Below are 15,594 nucleotides of genomic sequence, written 5' to 3' on the forward strand. Positions count from 1 at the left end.
GCTATACATACAGTGTCAGTGATACAGACAGGGGGCGCTATACATACAGTGTCAGTGATACAGACAGGGGGCGCTGTACATACAGTGTCAGTGATACAGACAGGGGGCGCTGTACATACAGTGTCAGCGATACAGACAGGGGGCGCTGAACATGCAGTGTCAGCGATACAGACAGGGGGCGCTGTACATACAGTGTCAGCGATACAGACAGGGGGCGCTGTACATACAGTGTCAGCGATACAGACAGGGGGCGCTGAACATACAGTGTCAGCGATACAGACAGGGGGCGCTGTACATGCAGTGTCAGCGATACAGACAGGGGGCGCTGTACATGCAGTGTCAGTGATACAGACAGGGGGCGCTGTACATGCAGTGTCAGTGATACAGACAGGGGGCGCTGTACATGCAGTGTCAGTGATACAGACAGGGGGCGCTGTACATGCAGTGTCAGTGATACAGACAGGGGGCGCTGTACATGCAGTGTCAGTGATACAGACAGGGGGCGCTGTACATGCAGTGTCAGTGATACAGACAGGGGGCGCTGTACATGCAGTGTCAGTGATACAGACAGGGGGCGCTGTACATGCAGTGTCAGTGATACAGACAGGGGGCGCTGTACATGCAGTGTCAGTGATACAGACAGGGGGCGCTGTACATGCAGTGTCAGTGATACAGACAGGGGGCGCTGTACATGCAGTGTCAGTGATACAGACAGGGGGCGCTGTACATGCAGTGTCAGTGATACAGACAGGGGGCGCTGTACATGCAGTGTCAGTGATACAGACAGGGGGCGCTATACATACAGTGTCAGTGATACAGACAGGGGGCGCTGTACATACAGTGTCAGTGATACAGACAGGGGGTGCTATACATACAGTGTCAGTGATACAGACAGGGGGTGCTATACATACAGTGTCAGTGATACAGACAGGGGGCGCTGTACATACAGTGTCAGTGATACAGACAGGGGGTGCTATACATACAGTGTCAGTGATACAGACAGGGGGTGCTATACATACAGTGTCAGTGATACAGACAGGGGGCGCTGTACATACAGTGTCAGTGATACAGACAGGGGGTGCTATACATACAGTGTCAGTGATACAGACAGGGGGTGCTATACATACAGTGTCAGTGATACAGACAGGGGGCGCTGTACATACAGTGTCAGTGATACAGACAGGGGGCGCTATACATACAGTGTCAGTGATACAGACAGGGGGAGCTGTACATACAGTGTCAGCGATACAGACAGGGGGCGCTGTACATACAGTGTCAGCGATACAGACAGGGGGCGCTGAACATGCAGTGTCAGCGATACAGACATGGGGCGCTGTACATGCAGTGTCAGTGATCCAGACAGGGGGCGCTGTACATGCAGTGTCAGTGATACAGACAGGGGGCGCTGTACATACAGTGTCAGTGATACAGACAGGGGGCGCTGTACATACAGTGTCAGTGATACAGACAGGGGGCGCTGTACATGCAGTGTCAGTGATACAGACAGGGGGCGCTGTACATGCAGTGTCAGTGATACAGACAGGGGGCGCTGTACATACAGTGTCAGCGATACAGACAGGGGGCGCTGTACATGCAGTGTCAGCGATACAGACAGGGGGCGCTGTACATGCAGTGTCAGTGATACAGACAGGGGGCGCTGTACATGCAGTGTCAGTGATACAGACAGGGGGCGCTGTACATGCAGTGTCAGTGATACAGACAGGGGGCGCTGTACATGCAGTGTCAGTGATACAGACAGGGGGCGCTGTACATACAGTGTCAGTGATACAGACAGGGGGCGCTGTACATGCAGTGTCAGTGATACAGACAGGGGGCGCTGTACATACAGTGTCAGTGATACAGACAGGGGGCGCTGTACATACAGTGTCAGTGATACAGACAGGGGGCGCTGTACATACAGTGTCAGTGATACAGACAGGGGGCGCTATACATACAGTGTCAGTGATACAGACAGGGGGCGCTGTACATGCAGTGTCAGCGATACAGACAGGGGGCGCTGTACATACAGTGTCAGTGATACAGATCTGTCTCTCGCCCGCAGGTAAAGTCCCGAGATGAGCAGCACGTGGTGGGGATGATCAGGAATGAGAGTGAGCAGTTCTCTGTGTATTTTCCTCTGGATCTGGATGTTACAGTGAAAGCCTTGTTATTGGGGGGCAGCTTCTTTCTGGTAAGTGCCCAGTGCACTGCGTCATCCAGAATAATCCAGCTATGCTTGTACTGTAATAATGGCTGAAATAGTTCTCCGCCCCAGAATCTCCACCTGTCATGCAGATAACTGGTTTGGCTTTCATTTGTAAACATGTCCATGTCTGCTGCAGACACGCTGGTGGCTGACTAGGCCAATGTGGGACATTCAGATCCACAATGTCACGCTCCCTCCTCTGTTTAATTTTATTCTCAATATCTGCCCTGGGTGCGTTCTCGCAAGAGGCGACAGCCTGATGCATGGTGTGTCTCCAAGTCTTCCAATCTGAGGTTAGAGCAGACTGTTGATGTTGGAGTCTTTGTACCTTTTCGTTGGTGCTCCTTTGTTGTGGTGTCCAGTGGCGAGTTCACATATAGGACCTTAGGTAAGGGATAATCTTCCATCCTGGAGACATGACCTGCCCAGCGCAGCTGCAACTTCAAAATCATTGCCTCGATGCTGGTGGTCTCTGCCTGTTTGAAAACTTCGATGTTGGTGATGAAGTCATTCCATTGGATGTTGAAGATTGTGCGGAGGCAGTGTTGGTGAAAGCCGTCAAAGAGTCACAGGAGATAGGTGTGGCGAAACCAACCTCGCCACTGGGCCCTGGAGAAGCCTGTTTGCTAGCCTCCTACCTGCTGACTATGGCCCCTGGGTTATTTGGGGCATATTGTACTGTATATTGCTGCTACTGGCCCTTTTAACAGCATCTATGGACATATTGGGACTTTTGGGACTACTGTCCCTTTAAGACTGTGATACATATTCTAGTGTACTGCCTGTAATATTATATGTGTATTTGTGTATTAAGTTTTACCTGGGATATGTATGCAGCATTCATCTGATTGTTCGGTAGAATCACTCCATTTATTATATTGAGTGAAACTACCGAACAACCAGACCACCCGGGAATAAGTGTGCCTCCAATTACAGTTTGCAACAATGTTGCAAACGGGTAATTGGCAATCAGTGTAATGTATTCTTTGTCCTCTGGGTGGCCGCCATTCGGGAAACAAACACGTGGCGGCGGCCATCTTAAACTACCGAACAGCGGTGTTTTGCCGTCGAGTGTCTGGAACTAAAATCGGACACTTGACTAGGCAAACACCGCTGAGACCTCCATACTTCCAGAAATTCGTATGGAAACTACCGAATGACCCGCCGTTCGGTAGAAAGAACCCCACAAACAAGGGAATTCATTCAAACCCTCTCCAGGCTCTATAACACAGGCAATTCGCCTGTTTTCATTCCCTTGTTTGTGACCGACCGCAGGGCCAAAATGCATGGAACTGTTTTCGGATACTTTACCCATGCGGTCGGTCAAATCTTTGGAACCCCATATCTCCCGAACCATTCATCCGAATTACTTGAATTTTGAATATGTTGTCCCCCTGAATAAGGGCTATCCAGCGATGCTGGATTTAAAGGTGTACCCCCGGGTTTTGGGGTACATCCAGAACTTGGCTGAAAAGGTGTACCGGATAATTGAGTTTAATGTTATCTGAGGGGAGGGGATGTGTGGGCTGAACCATGTATGTGATTGGTTATTTTATGCCTCCCCCTGGGTGTGGCCTGTATGTGGATTAGTGTAATAAAAGCCAGGCTGGATGAGCCAGTCCAGAGTTCCTGTTTTAACCTCAAAGTGATGTGTCGTCTCATTATTGGGGGAAGGATTTATTGTATGCTGTTCCAGTTGACTGCTAGGAGTACAAGCCTATTCGTATGGTTCCTATTCAATGGTCTACAGCATTCATATGCTTGGGATAAATTTAAAGGTTTCTCGGATTCGGTGATTGTGGTGTCTGCCAGAGTGCTTGGAGTCCTCAGGAAGCACTAGGAGCATCCATTAACGGAGGTACCAAGTCGGGGTGCCAGGTGATCCGTTACAATAGGAAACCTCTGACTCATACAGCGGAATGGTTAGTATGACAGCTCTGTACTCAGGGCGGGCGCCACCGTTAGGTGAACTAGGCCTTCGCCTAGGGTGCCGTCCTGCAGGGGGAGCCTGAAGGTGGGAGTGCCCAGTGGAGCAGGCACCTTCTTACCTTGATGACAGGTGCCTGCTCTGCCATCAAATGCCGGTGCCCGGAGGAGAATGAAGGCGGCGAGGCTCTCTGTGATTTTGGAAGCCGGAATATGACGTCATTCCGGCCCATCATACTAAACGGCACGCTGGAGGAGTGAGACCCCAGGGAGGTGAGTGTTAGTGTTTGTCAGTGAGTGTCTGTCTGTCGGTGAGTGTCTGTCGGTGAGTGAGTCTCTCTGTGAGTGTGTGTGTGTGGGGGCAGGAAAAATCCATGCACTGGCCCAGTCTGTACTCACTTATTTTTATCCCCTAATAGTTGGAGCAGTCAGAAATTCTCCCTTGTTCTTATACAGGGTGATGATTATAGCGTCACGTAGGTCCTGTGGTAATTTACCTTGTTCCCAGCAGCAGACAAAGAAATCATGAAGTTTAGTGTTGGGCACTTCAATCGGAATTCCATCGACTCCTGCTGCCACTTTTCAGTTTAAGAACCATTCGGCCCATCTAGTCTGCCCAGTTTTTTAAATACATTCATTAGTCCCTGGCCTTATCTTATAGTTAGGATAGCCTTATGCCTAACCCACACATGAGGGTGCAGCCAATTTGTCTTAAGACGATTTTTTTTGCTGGAAGATGGTGTTGGTGATGACAAGTTTCTGAGCACAGTCTCTGCCTACTCTGGCATTTAAGTCATCAAGAATGCAAGAACGTTCTGCATGAGGTTGTGTAGAACTTTTCAGCAGGACTTGCTTGAAGAGTTAGGGCATACACGCTAAACAGCATGACATTCTGCTTGTTTTAAAGTTGGAGGCGCATGGAGATAATGCGATCTGAGTGACCTGATGACAAATTTTCAAGTCGGGAGGCAATGAAGTTCCTGATCATAAAGACAACAACACAGAGGAGACCGGTAGAGGGTGTATCCTGCGCCAAGCTCTTCAAGGCTGTCTACCTCTGGGAGGTAAAATTCACTGAGAGCAGCGATATTGTGGCCACTGTTTTTTGGAGGGGCCTGTTTGCCAGCCTCCTTCTCTGTGACTATGGCCCCTGCAATAGACCTGGCTAAAATACTTTAAACAGGCTCTGTTTATGTGAGTTTTGTACTTTTGTACTCCAGACAGAGAGACCGACCATTAGCCCTGATTCCCTGGAACTGGTTTGGGCATAGGACCATGTGCACGGTCAGTCAAAACTATGACTTCCATAAAATGTCTGAACCTCTGATCTGGGTGATTTTTGGATATGTTGTCAGGGCTATCAGGGGATGTAACATTTATGGGGATATGTTATGTTTTGGGGTACTTATGAGACTTTGTAAAAAGGTATGTTTTTCTGCCTGGAGATAATTGGGTCAATACAGTATCTCACTCTGTTATCTCACAGGCAGAGGGGAGGGATTGTATGCTTGTTATGGGAGTGTCGTACATTTAATTACAAGGTCCACGTGGGTGTCACCCTTGTTGGTAAACTTGCATAAAAGGCCAGTGTGGCTCTATTAAAATTGAGTTACTGGTTTACCCTCAACATAGTCTCATCTCATGTGTGGGGGGGAAAAGCTGTATCTACCCTGGGAATTGCTATATCACTATACTCCCCAGGGATTATAATCACTAGCTCTTTTAAGAGCTTGTTCCTGCTATGCTCTCTGGAGTAGGAGAGGTTCACGAACTGGAAGCTGGATCCTGGTCTTGGGTCCAGGGTGGGTCGAGGATGGCGAGTTTCCAGCCAAGCTGTAACGCTGGACGTGGGGACTGCGGTGTTGGGTGGAGTGCTTGGAGTCCTCGGTGAGTACTAGGAGCATCGACTGACTGAGGTACCCAGTCAGGGTGCCAGGCGGTCCGTCACATCTGGTGGCAGTGGTGGGATGGCTTCCTAGTCGAGGAAAAACATCCTGGAGACACCAGTAACGTGTGGATTTATATTGAAGGCAACACCAATCCCCGTACAGCGCCCCTGGCAACAGCAGTATGGAACAGCGTTCCTATACAAGGAGGAGGATGACCCGGACTGGAGGAATGCAGTCCGGAAAGACATCTGGTATGAGATCATACAGCATCGGTGAGGCGAGAGTTTACCCAGTGAAGAGCAGCGTTGACAGATGCAAATGGCACTGCGGATGCCTCTCCTGGGAGAGCAGCCCCTGAATGAGTCGGTGACCGAACTCGAGGACCTGGTATGGAAGGAGGTTTGGCTAGACGACGCCTACCAGGCCCTATGGTGGTATATGGGTCGGCATACCACCTGGATGGCTGAGCACGACAGGCCTGAGGGGGAGGATTACGATGATCCTGGCCTGTTATGGGAGGCCTTTGCAGAACCAGAGTTTGGAAGTGCTGGAAACTCACGATTCTGTGACATTTATGATTACAGGGAGGGTATGCATGATTGGGCTGACGCCAACGAGACCTGACCCACCTGGTAACAATGGAGTGGGATCTGGAGCAGGACTACCAACACCTACTCCACTCAATTCAGCCCCAAGATCTGCCACCCTAAAGCTGGGAAGATCCACAGATGGCAGGTGGAGATGGGACCAAGATCTCTCTACCGGCCCTACAGGGATGCTGGGCAGCCGGCTCAGGTCCCCAGCTACAGCAGGAGTTACTGGGAGTAGGGACAGTCGGTCCTACTCCCCAGCAGCAGCTTACCTTGCAGGGAGAGGAGACAACCAGTCTCTCTCTCCAGCAGCAGTGCATCCTACAGGGAGTGGAGACAATCTGTTACCGGTCTCCCTCCCCAGCGGCAGTGTACCTTGCAGGGAGAGGAGACAACCGGTCTCTCTCCAACAGCAGCTGGAGATACAGAGAGAGGAGACAACTGGCCCTTCTCCCCAACCACAGGGGGACAGCACTCCTGACTCCAATGGTGCAGATGGGACCGTGGTCTCTGCACCAGACCTACAGGGATGCTGGATGGCCAGTCCAGATCCCCAACCAACACCGCAGGAATGCCTGGAGGAGGAGATAGGCGATCCCTCCTCTCCACAGCAGAACCTCAACCAGGTCCTGGGGGTAGTATCCACTGATCCCATCCCAGGAGAAGAGCTGGCAACAAGGCAGAGCGCTGCTGGCCTCTGCCCTACCTGCTCCCTTGTTACAGGGCAGAGCGCAGTTGGCCTCTGCCCTCTCCTTGTCCTTAATCCTGGAACTGGCACCCCTCTCAATCACCCAGCTGTAACGCTAGCTACAGTCTAAGTGGCCTGTGGCAAATCTAGCCACTTCTGGACTATATGCAGTATAGGTTGTCCGTAGGCTGACTGTATGATGTGTTCCGTTAAATGTGTATGTATTGTGCTATGGCCGTTCGCACGCTGGCAGCCGTACGCTGCCAGCGTACCAGCATTCATACGACGAAAACACGGCTATCCTGGCCATTCGCCGTACGAATACGGGCTCCCCAGGTCGACCACACACTCCCAAGTCGTGTGGTACCAAGTAACCGATTGCAACATTGTTGCAATCGGTAATTAAGGGCTCTCCTAGGTGGCCGTCGATCCAATACCGACCATGCGGCGGTCGGCCATCTTGGATCCTTTGTCTCTGCAGCGGTGTTCGGTCGTCGAGAGCCTGGACTTGAAAACGGCTACTCGATGATCCGAGCCCCGCTGGGTTTCCAGAGCGTTCGGGAGTTCCGCGTTCGGTACATTATATGTCCCGTATTTATTCGGTACTTTTAAACCAACTTTCATGTTTAAATGTATTATGTGCGGCGTTCGGTCAATTCAGCTGGGATCAGAGCGGTATTCTCACAAAGTGTGCGCTCCGACCCCAGCTACCTACCGAACGTTCGATTATTCCAAAGTACCGAATATTATGTGAATTATGGATTTTAGAGTCAATTGTCGGTTTTGCTACACGAGGGGATAATCCACTTAATCGTCCATTTTAGTGGGAGTATCCCTCTCGTGTCGCAATGCCTGTTGGGAAAGTCACAATGCATGTTGGGAGAAATCCCCTGGATGATCTGTGTGGAAACCCCTTGCATGGGGAACTGTATAAATACGCTGCTTGTGAATAAACCGAGTTAGTTGACTCCCAAACTGTGTTTCGTCCGGTTATTGGGAGGATTGGGGATATTGCCTTGCTTTCTACTCTGACTGTGGATTTCCTAGATGTACCAACGGATATCGTATGCTGATACATTGCATTCCGTTACAATTGGTGGCAAGCGACGGGATCCGAACCTTACAGCCGAAAAGCAGCGTTCGTGTAAACTGGAACTACCGAACAAGGAAAGCAAGGGCAATTCGTATGGAGATTGACTATACCATACTGAAACGACAGACTTTAAAAGAACTATTGGAAGCCAGGGGTAAGATAGCCAGCAACAAATCTAAGGCTGTGCTGATCGCAGAGCTGATGGAGGGAGACCAAGCCCGCAGCGCTACACCCCCACCAGCCATGGAAGAGACCCCATTCCAAAAAGAGCTACGAACCAGGTTGGCGTTCCTACCACAACCATTACCGCTGGAAATAATGACCGTGATGATATCGGATGTACAGGATTATCTGATGGCAACCAGCACACCAGCAACACCGCCTAGGGCAGAGTCTGTTACTGCCTCCACCTACGGACAGGTAAAGCCCAAAGTCCCACATCACGCATTTAAAGCGTTTTGTGAAGAAAAGGACGAAATTGATGGGTATTTGCAGGACTTTGAGCGGCTGTGCGATTTGCACGATTTGGAACCCGCCACATGGGTGCCGCTGCTGGCAGGCAAATTATCCGGTAGGGCAGCGGAAGCCTACCGTGCTGTACCCCGAGAGGACAGCAAAGATTACCCTAAGGTAAAGAGGGCGATCTTAGAGAGGTATGCTATTACCCCAGAGGCGTACCGGCGGAAATTCCGGGGCTTGCGCAAGCCTGAGAAAGATTCACATGCAGAATGGGCGCACAAGCTGGACCAAGCATCACTAGGCTGGATACAGGCCAGCAACGCTACAAACATGGAGGAGTTGAGGCAGTTAATGCTGCTGGAACAGTTTTTTAATGGTTTGTCCCCGGAAGCACAAGAATGGGTGAGGGACCGTAAACCACTCACCCTACCCGAAGCCGCTAAATTGGCGGATCAGCATTTTGATGCCAGGAGGCATCACGGTGCCCAAAATAAGACTCTCACTCGGATTACAGGGACATCCAATACTTTTATCCCTACCAGCCCCACCGTACCCCTGCACCGGCCAGCACTGAATACTCCACCACCCCCCTCCCGATACAACGGTCGGGCGAACATTCAGTGTCACACATGCAAACAGTGGGGGCACATTTCTCGAGAGTGCACCCAAAACAGGAGCAGGCAAGCTTGGAATCAAGTGCGACAAAATTTGGCACCCAGGGCTGCTGCGCACCATTACCAGGTAGCCCCCGCCACCCAAGAATTGCTGAGTGCTCAAATTGAGGAGCCTCTTGGGGTGCTGCATGAGGTAATGTCGGTCAGGGCCACCGACAACCGACAACATCACCGGCAGCTGGTAACCCTGGAGGGGAAGGAGGTACAAGGGCTCCGGGATTCAGGAGCCACTCTAACTTTGGTTGCGCCACATTTGGTACCAGGCACAACCCACACTGGCGGCTCAGTGGCAGTACGGGTGGCAGGGGGAGCAGTATACCGGCTACCTACTGCCAAGGTTCATTTGGATTGGGGTGTGGGAGAGGGAACTGTGGAAGTGGGGCTGATGCAGAATTTACCTGCAGATGTTGTGCTGGGGAATGACTTGGGCCAAATGACTTCCGCTTTTATTCCCCAGACTCCGTACCAGGAGGCACACCCCGTAACCACCCGACAACAGGCTCGCACCACGGCTACACCGTTACACTCTGAGGCTCAGGTAAGAGACCCTGTTTCCCAACTGACCCCCATGTCCTGGGATACCCCGACGACTTTTGCGACCGCAGTCCAGACCGATCCCACCCTCCAAGTATATAGGGACAGGGCCCAAACAGACCAAGCAGGGCTAGAGGGGGAGCGGTTCATCTGGGAGAAAGAGTTGCTATACCGGGTCACGGCAAAAGATGTGGGGGGGTCTGTCACCCTAACTAATAAACAGCTAGTGGTACCCCAGAAATATAGACAGGAGCTGCTGAGAATTGCGCATGACATTCCCTTGTCAGGACACCTAGGGATGACCCGTACCCGATACCGTTTGACCCATGCCTTCTTCTGGCCCGGGATCTCTCAGGATGTGCGCCAGTATTGCACCTCCTGCGACGTCTGCCAGCGTGTAGGTAAAAGAGGGGATCGCCACAAGGCCAGGCTATGTCCCCTACCCATCATTGCGGAACCCTTCAGCCGAGTAGCGGTGGATATCGTAGGGCCCTTACCAAAACCCAGTCCCTCTGGCAAAAGATATATTCTGACTATAGTGGATTACGCCACCAGGTACCCCGAAGCTGTAGCTCTCTCTAATATCCACGCTGAGACCGTAGCGGAAGCCTTAATGAAGGTATTTTCCCGGGTAGGGTTTCCCCAAGAGATCATCTCAGACCGAGGTACCCAATTTACGGCCGAAGTTACCCAACATCTGTGGAAGGTGTGTGGCATTAAGCCAATAGTTAATTCCGCCTACCACCCCCAGTCCAATGGGCTATGTGAGCGGTTCAACGGGACGCTGAAGCAGATGCTTCGGACGTTCGGGGAGACCCACAAAGACTGGGAGAGGTTCCTGCCTCACCTACTTTTTGCTTATAGAGAGGTTCCCCAGGAGTCAACAGGATTCTCCCCGTTTGAGCTACTATTTGGGAGGAGGGTGCGAGGACCCTTGAATTTGATTAGGGAACACTGGGAGGGAGAGAGTCCCACTAACGAAACCCCTATCATATCATACGTCCTGGAGTTCAGGGACCGTCTGGAGGCGCTAACCCAGGCTGTACACACCAACCTCCAGGCGGCCCAGCAACGCCAGCGGCGCTGGTACGATAGAGGGGCCAGGGACCGCAGCTTTCAGGTGGGACAGAAGGTCTTGATCTTAAAGCCCGTCCGCACCGATAAGCTGCAGGCCATCTGGCAAGGCCCATACCAGGTAGTGGAGCAGCGATGCGACACTACCTATGTGATCGGCCCCTGCTCAGGGGTAGGGAAGAGACGCATGCTCCACGTGAACATGCTCAAACCCTACCATGAGAGGATCGAGGATGTGACGGCAATCTGTGCCTCCTCCTTGGAGGATCAGGAGAACCTACCCTTACCTGACCTACTAGAACCCGAGGAACAGATAGAGCCTTCCCGGGGAGTCCAGCTGGGGGAGCGGCTAAGCCCCCAGGAGCGTGCCCAGGTACAGGCGCTGATTGTAGCCAAAGGGACTACCTTCTCCAATTTACCTGGGTACACTCCTTTAGCCACTCACCGAGTAGAGACCCCGGGGCAGCTACCTATGCGCCAAGCTCCATATAGGGTTCCGGAATCAGTCCGTACCCATATGAAAGCCGAGCTAGATGAGATGTTACAGCTAGGGGTTATCGAACCCTCCGATAGCCCCTGGGCATCGCCGGTAGTCCTAGTACCGAAAAAGGATGGCACCACTCGGTTCTGTGTCGACTACCGGAGGCTAAATGACAAAACGGTGTCTGATGCCTACCCGATGCCCCGGATAGACGAGCTGTTAGATAAGATGGCACGGGGCCAGTATCTCACTACCATTGATTTGTGTAAGGGATACTGGCAAATTCCACTAGCCGATGACGCCGTCCCCAAGTCGGCGTTTGTCACTCCGTTTGGCCTGTACCATTTCAAGGTCATGCCCTTCGGAATGAAAAACGCTCCGGCTACCTTTCAGCGGATGGTAGATCGGCTACTGGACGGGTTCCAAGAGTATGCCTGTGCCTATCTAGATGACATAGCCATCTTCAGCCAGACCTGGGAGGATCACCTACACCACATAGGGGCGATCCTAGATCGTATTGGGGAGGCTGGGTTAACGTTAAAGCCTAGCAAGTGCCACATAGGTATGGCTGAGGTGCAGTATCTGGGACACCGAGTAGGGTGTGGGCAGCAGAGACCCGAGCCAGCCAAGATTGAGGCCGTAGCAAAGTGGCCTACCCCCAGGACTAAGACTCAGGTGCTGGCGTTTTTAGGGACGGCCGGCTACTACCGGAAGTTTGTTCCAGACTATAGCACCCTGGCCAAACCCCTGACGGACTTGACTAAAAAGAACCTTCCCCGACAGGTTGTCTGGGCCCCAGAGTGTGAGCAGGCATTCCAGCAACTCAAAACGGCTCTAACCAATGCTCCTGTGTTGACTGCTCCTGATCCAACTAAAAGATTTCTTGTTCACACAGACGCTTCAATGTTTGGATTGGGAGCAGTACTGAGCCAAGTGGGAGCCGATGGCGGAGAACACCCCGTAGCTTACCTAAGCCGCAAGTTACTACCGCGTGAAGTGAGCTACGCTGCCATCGAGAAAGAATGCCTGGCCGTGGTGTGGGCCCTCAAAAAGTTACAGCCATATTTGTACGGACAACCTTTTTCCTTACTCACAGATCACAACCCGTTGGTGTGGCTGAACCGTGTATCTGGGGACAATGCCCGGCTGCTGCGCTGGAGTTTGGCGCTACAGCCCTTTGACTTTACCATTCACTATCGGCCCGGAAAACAAAACGGTAACGCCGACGGGTTATCCAGACAGACTGAACTCGAAAAGTGATCTGTGAGTACTCTCCCGGACATCCCCAAGCCGATCCGTTGGGATCAGACTGTGTATGCCGGCTTGGTTCTGGGGGAGCATTGTGGCAAATCTAGCCACTTCTGGACTATATGCAGTATAGGTTGTCCGTAGGCTGACTGTATGATGTGTTCCGTTAAATGTGTATGTATTGTGCTATGGCCGTTCGCACGCTGGCAGCCGTACGCTGCCAGCGTACCAGCATTCATACGACGAAAACACGGCTATCCTGGCCATTCGCCGTACGAATACGGGCTCCCCAGGTCGACCACACACTCCCAAGTCGTGTGGTACCAAGTAACCGATTGCAACATTGTTGCAATCGGTAATTAAGGGCTCTCCTAGGTGGCCGTCGATCCAATACCGACCATGCGGCGGTCGGCCATCTTGGATCCTTTGTCTCTGCAGCGGTGTTCGGTCGTCGAGAGCCTGGACTTGAAAACGGCTACTCGATGATCCGAGCCCCGCTGGGTTTCCAGAGCGTTCGGGAGTTCCGCGTTCGGTACATTATATGTCCCGTATTTATTCGGTACTTTTAAACCAACTTTCATGTTTAAATGTATTATGTGCGGCGTTCGGTCAATTCAGCTGGGATCAGAGCGGTATTCTCACAAAGTGTGCGCTCCGACCCCAGCTACCTACCGAACGTTCGATTATTCCAAAGTACCGAATATTATGTGAATTATGGATTTTAGAGTCAATTGTCGGTTTTGCTACACGAGGGGATAATCCACTTAATCGTCCATTTTAGTGGGAGTATCCCTCTCGTGTCGCAATGCCTGTTGGGAAAGTCACAATGCATGTTGGGAGAAATCCCCTGGATGATCTGTGTGGAAACCCCTTGCATGGGGAACTGTATAAATACGCTGCTTGTGAATAAACCGAGTTAGTTGACTCCCAAACTGTGTTTCGTCCGGTTATTGGGAGGATTGGGGATATTGCCTTGCTTTCTACTCTGACTGTGGATTTCCTAGATGTACCAACGGATATCGTATGCTGATACATTGCATTCCGTTACATGGCCGACATTTGAACACATGGTGGTGGCCATCTTGTTCGCATGTACCAAAACCGCGAAGAGACTTCAGGGGGACTTAGCCCTGAATGCCCTGGAAGATCTCGGCGGGGTACAGATTTCTACATGGTATCAGGAAGATGTTTATTAGGGGATCCAGATCTCTATATATAAACACCATACGGGGCAGTGACCTATTGAGTTGGAGCCTATTATACCCTGCATATAATCAGCCAGACATTCTCGTTTTACCTTTTATTACATGGAAGACTGCTGCCGATCAGTGGACTCAGTGGGTGTGTTCAATTTATAAAGCTAGATGGTGTAGCGTAGCTGCAATATTAAATCCCCAAATCTCTGCTGGTAAAAGAAAGTAATCCAAGTAAAGCGCTGAATGAAGGCAATATCCCAAATCCCCCAGTAACCGGACAAAACACAGTTCTGGGAGTCAACTGAGGTTTTTATTCACAAGCTCCAGTATTTATGTGGTTCCCCATGCAAGGGGTTTTCTTAATCACTTTACAGGGGTTGTACAGTAGGGGACTACGTGGGAAACTGAACATGCAGGACATTTTTCCCACCATGCACTGCTGTACGAGAGGGATACTCCCACAGAATATCCTGTTGTGGATTATCCCTCCGTACAGCAGAACCGGGCTTTTTACTTAAATAAATGTAATTGGCACATTATTCGTGCTATTCGACCGAATGACATATGGGTAGATAGCTGGGTAGATTACCGCTCAGATCCAAGCAAAATCCTGTGTGTGGTCTCCCATTCGGTACTTTGTTCATTTCACGAACAGTGTTGAAAGTCACTGTTCGTGAAACTACCATATGAATGCTAGCGGCTTTCGGGCCACTAACATACGAATGCCCTCTATCACCTCTTTAAGCGAACACATGAAACAACATAGATTAAACAGCCTTTTTAGGACAACCATTAGATATACAGGAATAGTCTGAAGTGGCTAGGTTTGCCACAGATGGTATTAATACTTTGCTCTCCGGCTGTATGCTGGTGGAGATCGTGTGTTTCAAACCGTGCCGTGCTGCTGTAGGCAGTGATATAGTAGAAGACATTAAAGTGTGTGTAGATCTGGGGTTCGCATTTCTCAGAATGCTCTTGGTAGAACCTGTGAGTGTGTCGGCTTGCGTGTGATTGGTTACTAAGTCTGGCCACGGTGTGCAAGCTTCCAGTGGGAGCAGTAACAATGATATATACAGAGGGTAGTAGATACAAGGAATAGCCTTCCAGTGGTAGCAGTAACAATGATATATACAGAGGGTAGTAGATACAAGGAATAGCCTTCCTGTGGGAGCAGTAAAGACACAAGTTAATAGAAAATAATTCTGTAATTGTTTTTGTTACAGGAGTCTTTTATTTATTCGAGGCGGAGGCAGATGGCAACAAGAAACAAACGATAGAAAAGGTGGAACTCGACTTTGGATTTTTCTTTATTTTGCAGAGAATCATAGTGACCCCTGCTGGTGAATTCATGTTACTACCATAGTCACCCTCTAAACACAAAGTGCTGAATGTTTACACCGCCTCACCGTTGTATAAGGTGTGCTGTTGGTTATATTGTTATTGATTCTTATTTTATCTTATGAAAGTAGAATAAAACGTCTTGTAGAGCTACTGTCTCCTGTTTCGATTGTCCTCTGAACCTGATTTCGAGATTAT

The 15,594-nt window shown here is 50.7% G+C and overlaps 1 protein-coding gene across 2 annotated transcripts in view; it reads left to right on the plus strand.

The window, feature by feature from the left end:
- Positions 1-15,594, plus strand: part of LOC134603658 (phospholipid scramblase 3-like) — a 134,264-nt gene that overhangs the window by 22,513 nt on the left and 96,157 nt on the right. Inside the window, exons 7-8 of one of the 2 annotated variants that reach the window (XM_063449828.1) lie at positions 2,063-2,191; positions 15,282-15,474. In XM_063449828.1, the coding sequence (XP_063305898.1) occupies positions 2,063-2,191; positions 15,282-15,335 (183 nt within the window). In that variant the 3' untranslated portion in view covers positions 15,336-15,474. Of the gene's footprint in view, positions 1-2,062; positions 2,192-15,281; positions 15,475-15,594 lie in introns of those variants that run through there. The other variant, XM_063449827.1, reaches the window with a different exon arrangement.

This window comes from Pelobates fuscus, chromosome 3, assembly GCF_036172605.1.
Source record: "Pelobates fuscus isolate aPelFus1 chromosome 3, aPelFus1.pri, whole genome shotgun sequence".
Classification (NCBI taxonomy): Eukaryota; Metazoa; Chordata; class Amphibia; order Anura; family Pelobatidae; genus Pelobates; species Pelobates fuscus.